This window comes from Solanum dulcamara, chromosome 2 (assembly GCF_947179165.1).
Source record: "Solanum dulcamara chromosome 2, daSolDulc1.2, whole genome shotgun sequence".
In the NCBI taxonomy this organism is placed as follows: Eukaryota; Viridiplantae; Streptophyta; class Magnoliopsida; order Solanales; family Solanaceae; genus Solanum; species Solanum dulcamara.
In genome coordinates this window covers 3,377,163-3,386,757 of record NC_077238.1, presented here as the reverse complement: position 1 = coordinate 3,386,757, position 9,595 = coordinate 3,377,163, and the positions used below count along the sequence as shown (strand labels likewise).

The following is a 9,595-nucleotide window of genomic DNA, read 5'->3' as shown; positions in this document are numbered from 1 at the left end:
TGTCTTCACACGAAAAAAATTAGAAATTTTCCCACTATTTTAACCAGAATTTATTTTTCACCATGATTTTTTTCAATCAGTTGGTTCCGTAGAAAAATTATGTTTTATAACACAATTTTTTTATTAATTCACGATAAGAGAAACCTTTATTTCTAGTTGTAAAAGTAGAAAATATCATATACTACATTGCTAACAAGTTAAATTACAATTTGCACATTCTGCTTCATCTCAGACATGAGAAACAAGTAATTAAGATATATATATATATGTAATAATTTCATTGATAATCTTCCCATCATAACCTTGTTACATAGAATATTGAAATAAACACCCCAAAATAAAAATAAAAAAGAGAAAACCAAATTACCATCACCCACAACAAACTTAACCTTAAAAAAAATACAACAAACACTAGTATTATGCCTTGAGAAGAAAAGTACAAGGCAAATACATAGGTGATAGGACCCACAACAAACACTAGTAAAATAAATATTTACAATGATTCTTCCCTTTCCCACAAGGAAAAAAATTAATTATTTTGTTGTCATGTTTTTTTTTATCTCCATAAAATGATAAAATAAGCATATCGTCAGCATGCATAAATTCTGACAATGAAAGAGAAGTTGACAAGGAAATTTCACACTAAAAAACAAAAAAAAGACAGAGAGCATGTAATCAAAATACTTCACCATATTTCTATTCTTATAATGTTTCTCTCTTCACAAAAAAGATCCTTCCCTTCAATTTTTCTTTCTCAAGGGTTTTCTTGTTTAAGTTGATCAACTCTTGATGAACATGACATGGACATGAGCCAATTGATTGAGACACTTTTGGAACCCCCACCCACCCCCCACCACCAATCCTCTACATATGTTTTTTCTCAATAATTTAGAAATCTCTGACAATCAATGACGCACGACTCAAAGCGATGGATACAAAATTTATCCTTAACACTTCTTCACTTGAATATCAGACTGTTGATGAACGTGACATGAGGCAAAGGGACATTTATGAAAACACACACAAAATAAAAACAATATGCACCAACCCTAAACATATTTTTGTAATAATCGAGAAACCTCTGAGAGTCAGTAATATACGGTTTCAAAATCTACCGATATTAAAACTGACCCTCTATATTACTTCTCCACTTAAATATCGAGTTTTGTTTATGGTAGGGTTTTCCAATCTGCGACTCACACATCATGATGACTAGTTACGCTTTTACCCCTAGACCAAATACCCTAGACATCACCAACCCTCTACACTATATTATCCTAATAAGATGAAGATAAAAAAAAACATCCTAAAAACAAAAAAACACACAAAAAGGAAAAGAAGTAATTTAAGAAAGGATGTTGATATTGTTAGTTCTTTGTCTCTTAACACTTGTTGAAGCAGAATCATCACCACTTGATTTCTCCATCACAGCTTTAAGTGCTTCTTGTATTGAACTTATACAATATTGTGGCTGTTGTTGCATCATCTCACAATCATCATCATCTCCATTGGAGCTCGGATCTAAATCTCGATTATTATTATTATTGTTATTACAATAATAATCGTCCCCGGTAATAAACAAGACATTTCTAACACGTCCACCAAGTGTTGTAATTTCAGCTTTTAATGTTTTTAACCTTAGTGCTTTCAATGTCTTGATTAAATCAGGCAAAAGGTCAGATCTGTCCTCACAGCACAAAGAGGCCTTTATTAAAAACTTACCATCTTCATCAGATGTTGCATTGTCAACTGTTAATTCATCAATTTCAGTTGGGACAAGACTTGTCTCTGCTATTAAGGATGTTTGTCTTTTTAACTCCTTCACATGTTGTATCACTTCTGCTAGCAATGAAGCTTTGTCTGTCTATTAACATAACCAAAAAAAAAAAAAAAAAGTCAGGTTACCTAAATGATATCTACAATAATCGTTAGTTTGAAGAATTAGACAATATAACTCTACCTCTCTCTCAGGTCACTTGAATGATAACGACAGATAATTGTTCGGTTTCATATAATATTAAAGTTGAGATCAATGATATGAAGAATTAGACAATATAACACTAGTTATAAGGTCACCTAAATGATAACTATACATAATCGTGAGCTCATAAAATATTAAAGTTCAGATCAATGATATGAAGAATCAGACATATTACCTAAGCGATAACTACAAATAATTGTCAATAAAAGGTGAGATTAATATGTAACTTGAAAAAATTAGATTACTACTGTATCTACTTTACATATTTAATTTTTGATATACTTACTTGAGTCGAAAATCTATCGAAAACAATCTCTCTATCTTCACAAGATAATTAAGAGCAAAACTTCATACACACCATCCTCCTTGAGCGCTATTGATAAAATTACACTGAATATATTATTGAGGTTTGTAAACTTGATATGATTGATCATTAAAATGAGAATATTTAGTATGGTTTTTTTTTTGTGGGCTAGGCATGAAGTAGAGTTGTTTTTTAAAAAAGGGTATACATGACTGACAAAAATGCTTGTTTGTCTCTTTTTATTAAATCTTTTTTTAAAAAAAATATTTTCTTCTCTTGTTGATTTTTTCCCTTTTTCACTTTTACAACAACTTTATTTTTTTGGGTAATGTAAATTAAATAAGCGGCAAGAATTTTCCATGGAAGCTTTTGAACTGCTTAGTGGTTTCTCTTTTTCATGTCAAATTTGCGACATTAACGCTTTGTTCCAACTTACCTTGGAACTAGCACTACACATCACAATATATATTATACTCCTTCCTTCCTACTCGATTTTAATTTATTTGTCTGGTTTTAATTATGATTATTTGATACAAAATTTAAAAAAAAATGCAGAAGATTTTGGTTTAATGTAACGTATTACATATATTTTGGTTTCAAGGCTTCCTAGGCCTAAAACCAATAGAGTTTCAAGTTATACTCACAACATATACTACATAAACTCATACCAAAAAAGTAGATGCATATTGAAACATGAAATATACCCAAATAGACTAAAAAATAAAACAAAGCAACACATTACGATAAGAGTTTAGGTTATACACACAAACAAAGGGTAGAAGCTTATTATAGGTGATCAACAACAATAATATCCGGTGTAATTCCATCACCAAAGTCCGGAAAGGGTAGAGTATACCCAAAGAGGTAGAGTTGTATTATAGATGATCGATCGATATATCTCTTTTTTCATTATTCACTACTAAAAAATTGAATTTAGCAATAGAAAATTTTTATAGCTAAACAATAAAACTTGTCACTAATCGTACATGAATTAGCAACAGACTTTTGTTAGTTACGAGCAAAATAACAACAGATCAGCGACGAAATTAGTGGCTAAACTCTTAATATTGCATAAAATAGACATATAATATAATATAATTTAACTTACTTTTGTAGTATTAGGAAGAAGGCTTCTTAATTTAGCAAGATGATTATTGATTCTTTCTCTACGTCTTCTTTCAGCTTCACTATGACTTTTTGATGCAGCCAATGCCTTTGCATCCATTATTTCTTGAGCCGTCATTTTTTGTAACTCAGCTTGTAAACCAAAAGGTGCTACTGAACCGGGTTGATGATGATGACCTACTAAACTATCCGAGATGAACCGGAGTTGATGATGATCCGTCGTCGTACCGCCTTGTCCATCGTAACCAAATTGTGGCCTCCGGTTGAATAAACCGTAAGGAGACGGTGAAGGAGGGAGGAGAAATGGGTCATGGTGATGAACCGGGTTCATAAAAGGTTGAACCGGTGGAATTGACCATGGTAACATTTCCGAGTTGCTTTGGAAGTGAACCGGGTTCATGAAACTTTGTGGCTGCATCGTTTCTTGTACTTGATGGAGTAGTAGTTGTTCTTGAATACACTGTTCAAGATTATGTATAGTAGCTTCAGAACAATTTTCTTCATCTTCTTGATCATATTCTTTACTATAATTAGACATATATTTGTATATCTTATGTATATAATATATATTTATAACTATCAAAAATAAAACTTTGATCTTTTTCTATCCCCCTCCCCACACACACAAAAAAAAACAAGTATAACAAAACAACTTTGATTTTGATGATGTTTAGGCTTGTTTATATAAAGTCCGATTTTACTATTTACTTTTTCTGGTCAATATCTATTATATCCTATGTTTTTAAAAGTGAAACAATAGTAAGTCTGTTGAAGAACTTTAGGATTGTTTCATAATCATGTATAAGTATGATGAATGAAAAAATATATATATAACCAAAGAAAAAAAAGGGATATTATATATTACAAAGTTAGATTTTGTGACAAAAGGGATGTTTTTTTTCACAAGGAATAAAACACAAAAGGGGAATAATAAGTAAGTAAAAGACAGACCTTTGCTTTGCTTTGATGTAGTATAGTGATGAACTAAGATTTCTTCTTTTTTTTTTTTTTTGTTGTTGTTTTGAGAGAGAGGATTTATTTTTGTGTTAAATTTCAAGTTGTATTGAATGGCAATGGAAGTGACCCTTTTTATCCTTAGCATCAACTAGCTTTTTTGAAATCTCTTTTGTGCCTTTGTTGTTATCTTTTTGTTTTTATTATTATTATTTTTTTTTAAAAAAAGGACCCAACTTTTTATATATTTATTTATTTAAATGTCCACTTCTGACAAATTTATATATAGAGCAAAAGTATTGGCAGTGTTCTTTCCTTTCTCTTTACGGCATTCTTTTTTTCTCTCTCAACTATCTATTTATGTATCTATCACACACTAACTAGTTAATTCTCTCACTCATGTTTGTTCACTTTGGATTTTGTTTTATTTATTTATTTATTTTCCATATAGAAACACATATGAACAATTATTATTTATAACTTCTTTCGTCTTGATTTATATGATGATATTTGACTTAATATAAAGTTTGATAAGAAATAGATTTGGATCTGATTAAACCCCTAAAGCAAGATGATGTTGTGTCAGCTCAATAAGTGAGGATTATTCAAATTCTATTAAAGATATCACCCATTTATTAAAGGGCTGATATGAGACTTTTCACAATCTGATGCGTGGACAAGTTAATGTATAAATATCCAGCATAAAAATGAGAATTTGAATGTACTTTACTCTGATAGCATGTAGAAAATAATTGTCCAAGTTATATTAAATAGACCACCCGTGCCTTTAAAGTGCCGATATGAAAATCTTCATAAAGTTTAAGAATGAAATGATTTTCTTTGAAAAATATGTGATTGAAATAAGTTATAATAAATATTTGTCTCATCATATTCTTAACGATAAAATAAGAAGTTTAATATTAAATTATTACTATATATAAAATGATGACATTCTTTTTAAGACGGACTTAAAGGAAAAAAGTCTTGTCTCATATAAATTGAGATGGAAGTACTATGAGTTTAAATTATATTCATTGTTACTATAAAAAAAATTACACAATATTACTTTACTGTTATAACAAATAATTAATCTTACTTATAATATTATAAATCATATTTTAAGAAAGCTTATTTGTAGGGAGGACAACGTACAAAATTCTTTATATATAACTTAAAATTATTCTTTATTTCCCTTATAGAAAACACATGAAAAATATATTTACTACGTTTAGTAGTAGGATTAAAATTACTAAGTTATGATATTATAATAAATAGTTTAAGCATGTTGTTACTTTGTAATATAATTATTACAGTGTGTATTGCTTGCAGCAGAAAGAAACACAGTGAAGGCAAAACACACGGATTGTCGACCAACCAAAGACAATTATAATAATTAGAGTTTAGCTTATTCATGACAAAAGTAATTAAATTACTTCTTTAATTTACAGTATCAATAATTTAATTTTTAATTGATTATAGCAAACTATCATCCTCCTTTTTCAAGTTAATATATCGATACAATGCATCTCGAGAAATATGAAATTAGAATCACTAGTAATTATGAGTTTTGGGTATAACGTGGTAGTAGAAGATAGCAAATATTTTACTAAATAATTAAGATATGCACAAACTAATTAAGATACTGTTAATATAGAAAAGAGCAGAATCGTCACAATTTAGAGAAAGATGCTAAAAGCATTGTTTCTCTTTTATATTTTTATTCACGTATATATTTTAGATTTATTATAAATTGACTAGTTTTAAGCGGATTGCCATCCAATTATTTCCCTTGTACTTTTTTTTTGGATTTGACATTAGTAAATGAACAAACTTACCTACGCCAGCATAATTAAACTATCGTTTGGTCATAAATTTTAAGATTGAAATTTTTGAGTTTTTTAAATTGTAATTTTTGAAATTTAAAATTATGTTTGCACATGTATTTTACTTAGAATATATGTTTTAAAGTTTTTTTTGAGTAGAAGTCTCAAAAACCTGATCCGAATAATATTCAAAAACTTGATCGATTTTTCAAATTTTCAAAATCTATCACAAGCTAAGTATATATACTCTCTTTGTTTTTGTGTATTTACTTTTTGGTTGAAGTTAGTGTGTGTGTATGTGTGTAATGGATGATGAGAGAGACATATAGAAAGTTAGGGTATTTTTAGGGTTTCATATTATTATTCTCTCTTTTTAATTTCTTCATAGATACATAGATAGAGTAGCTATTTTCCACGCCAAAACTTTCTGCTTCCCCAAGACCCTTGTAATCATTGTGTCTTGGAACACACTCTACCCCCACCCCCACGCCCACCCCCACCCCACCCCTCATAGTGGGATAGGGTGGTGGGTGTATAATATAATTGGCCATTGTTGCAAATTACATATTTTTGATGAGTTTGTCTTCACATGATATATCTATTCCTCCTCGATTTCAGTTGCATCTATTCATTGTTACATTTACATTTAATTAATTTGGGGTTGGGGTGGGGGTGGGAGTGGAGGTGAGGGTGGGGCGATGGTGTTTTTTTTTTTTTCACTTATTGTTCGAAAGTTCGAAAAGCTTCGATTAAATTCGGAACCTGAACCTGCACTGAAGGGCCTATTCAGGATGACACTTCTAACAAAATTTTCTCCATACTCAAGACTCGAACCTGAGACATATAGTTAAGGGTGAAGCAATTTCGGGAGGGGGGTTTAATTAGTCCTTCTACGATTAATTACTTTTTTTATTTTAATTTATGTAGCACGATTAAAATTTTGAGAGTTAATCAAGTTTTTTTTATTAAAACTCTTTTACATGCCTTTTAAGTTGTTAATTATTGCGATTATAATATTTTAATATAATTTTTAAATATGTAAATTTATTTTATTTTTTTTAATAAAGAAAATCACAATAAATACTTAATCAAAAGATATTTTGAAGCGCAAAACTCTCAATTGGATATATAGAGTGCTAAAATTGATAATAAATCGTTAGTGTGTTTAATAAAAAAAGTATTGATAAATATTATATCTGTTAAAATGACCGGTATTCTTAAAGTGACTCACTAAGAAAGTAGAGAGATTATTAAAAGTTATATTTTAGGACAAGTATTTTGAAGATAATAAAAGATATTTATGAATAGAATAGTAAAAGATTTAATAAAAAATTATAATCAATAACATTATAAGTTTAGGGCTATCAACTTATAATTTTGACTGATTTTTATTTATAAACACTTTTAATATTTTAATTTTGATTAATTTTTATGTATAAACACTTTTAATATTTATCAAGTGCCTAGATTAACTCAAGGATACTTTTTCTTTCTCTAATTTATTGGTTGGGAATTGGCAACAGATTTCCCACTATAGTTAAAGCAATAATATTAGGCTACCACAAGCTAATTTAATTATCAAATATTTAAATTCTCAAGTTGTTGCTGACATAAGTTGTAAGTTCTAAAATGTTGTCTCTACTAACTTTGTGAGGTTTGGTGTGATTCTACACTGACATCATGTTGCATTATGCCAAATTGGTTTTCTAATATTCAAAGATTAATTAACTTGGGGTCTCTTTGGAAAGTCAACTGATAATTGAAATTAGTGTAATTATTAATATAGTAATTATTAGCCTAGTAATTATATAATTTAATAATTATAATAATCTATTTGTTTGTCTATCACAGTGTAATTATAGTATAATTACAAATATCTTTTTTGATTGCATAAGTGTAATTACAAGATTATATTACATTTTAAAAATTAAAGTTAATTATCTAAATCTAAATTTTATATTAGACAAATAAGAGTCTTTATAAATGATATTAAATTAAATATTAAAGATACATATAGTCTTTTGAAAATATATTAATTAATAACAAATTCTTACTAATATTATAAAAATAATTGATTTATATTTTTTAAATTAGTATATTTTAATTAAATTAATATAAAAATTTAAAATGCAAGATTTCTTTGAACATTATGAAATGCATATTTGACAAAAATATTCATATTATAAATATAATTTCATAAAATTATTAAAACATTTGACATAAAGATAATCTATCAAGTCTAACTAAAAAATAAATGGCTTGCAATGTGAAATATCAAGTCAATAATACTAAAATAAATAAAACTGAAAATATAACATAAACTTAAAAATTAGAATACTAACAAAATTATGTTAATGAAAAAATAAACATAGAATTAAAAAAAAAGGTAACACGAAAAATTGCATGAAATCACATATAGTAAAGATTGATAATAAAAAGGAAATGAAATATAAATAATATAAAATAAAAAATTAATTTTTAGAAAATATTAGATTAATAAAAATAATAAGAATTTTAAAATGGTAATAAAAAATAAATTAAAACGAAAGAAATATAAGGAAGAAATTAAAAAATAATCATCTTGTAATTACAACAATTCACATCCTCCTCCTAAGAATTGAAGAGTGTAATTACTCTCTACCAGTTACACCCAATTATTTGATGATTAAGTAATTACATGGCCAACCAAATATATCAGATAGTGTAATTACACCCAATTATACCAAATCCAATTATCAGTATGATTTTCCAAACAGGCCCTTAATCAATTGTTATATCATCTAATTCCAACAATTAATTAATTATATGCAGAAAAAATAAAAATAAAAATATATGTATGCATGTAGAGCCACCACCAGTTTTTCCTAGGGTATTAATTAAGCAAAAATTTCATTTGTATTTTCTGGATAAATAGATTGATGGAATACAATAACAACATATTCAGTATAATTTTATAAGTGGAGTTTGAAGAAAATGATTTGTATATAATCTTAACTTCTATGTAGCTTGTGAAGAGAGACGGTTTCCGATGAATCAATAGCTAGCACATTAATTTTTTTATTATTATTATCACTATATATAACTTAAATACATGTTAATTTTAGCGTATATTTGTAAATGCTTAATCGAGAAAGGCACAAATACCGTTGTCTATACATGTACAATTCTACGGTAGGTTCTGTGTAAGATATACTGAAAGAATAACTCCAACTGTTATTCCTTGACAATTATAAAGGCTTACCACCGTTAAAGTATGTGATTATCTCATTAAAAAATTTAAATTGTTTAAAATAATATAATTTTATTTATTTAATTATGTATATCCTCAAAAAATGAAAAATAGGAAAAAGAAAAGACAAGGAAAATAACTTGAGAATATTAATTAATTTGCAATATAAGTTTATGTTG

At 27.7% G+C, this 9,595-nt stretch overlaps 1 protein-coding gene across 1 annotated transcript; it reads right to left on the bottom strand.

Annotated features, from left to right (window-relative positions):
- Positions 1 to 940: 940 nt before the first annotated feature.
- Positions 941 to 4,480, bottom strand: LOC129879999 (transcription factor bHLH30-like). Its single transcript, XM_055953794.1, has 3 exons — positions 4,362 to 4,480; positions 3,394 to 3,870; positions 941 to 1,864 (listed from the first exon to the last, which is right to left on the bottom strand). Exons 2-3 carry the CDS (start codon positions 3,826 to 3,828, stop codon positions 1,346 to 1,348), a joined length of 954 nt encoding a protein of 317 aa, XP_055809769.1. The 5' UTR covers positions 3,829 to 3,870; positions 4,362 to 4,480; the 3' UTR covers positions 941 to 1,345.
- Positions 4,481 to 9,595: the final 5,115 nt, after the last annotated feature.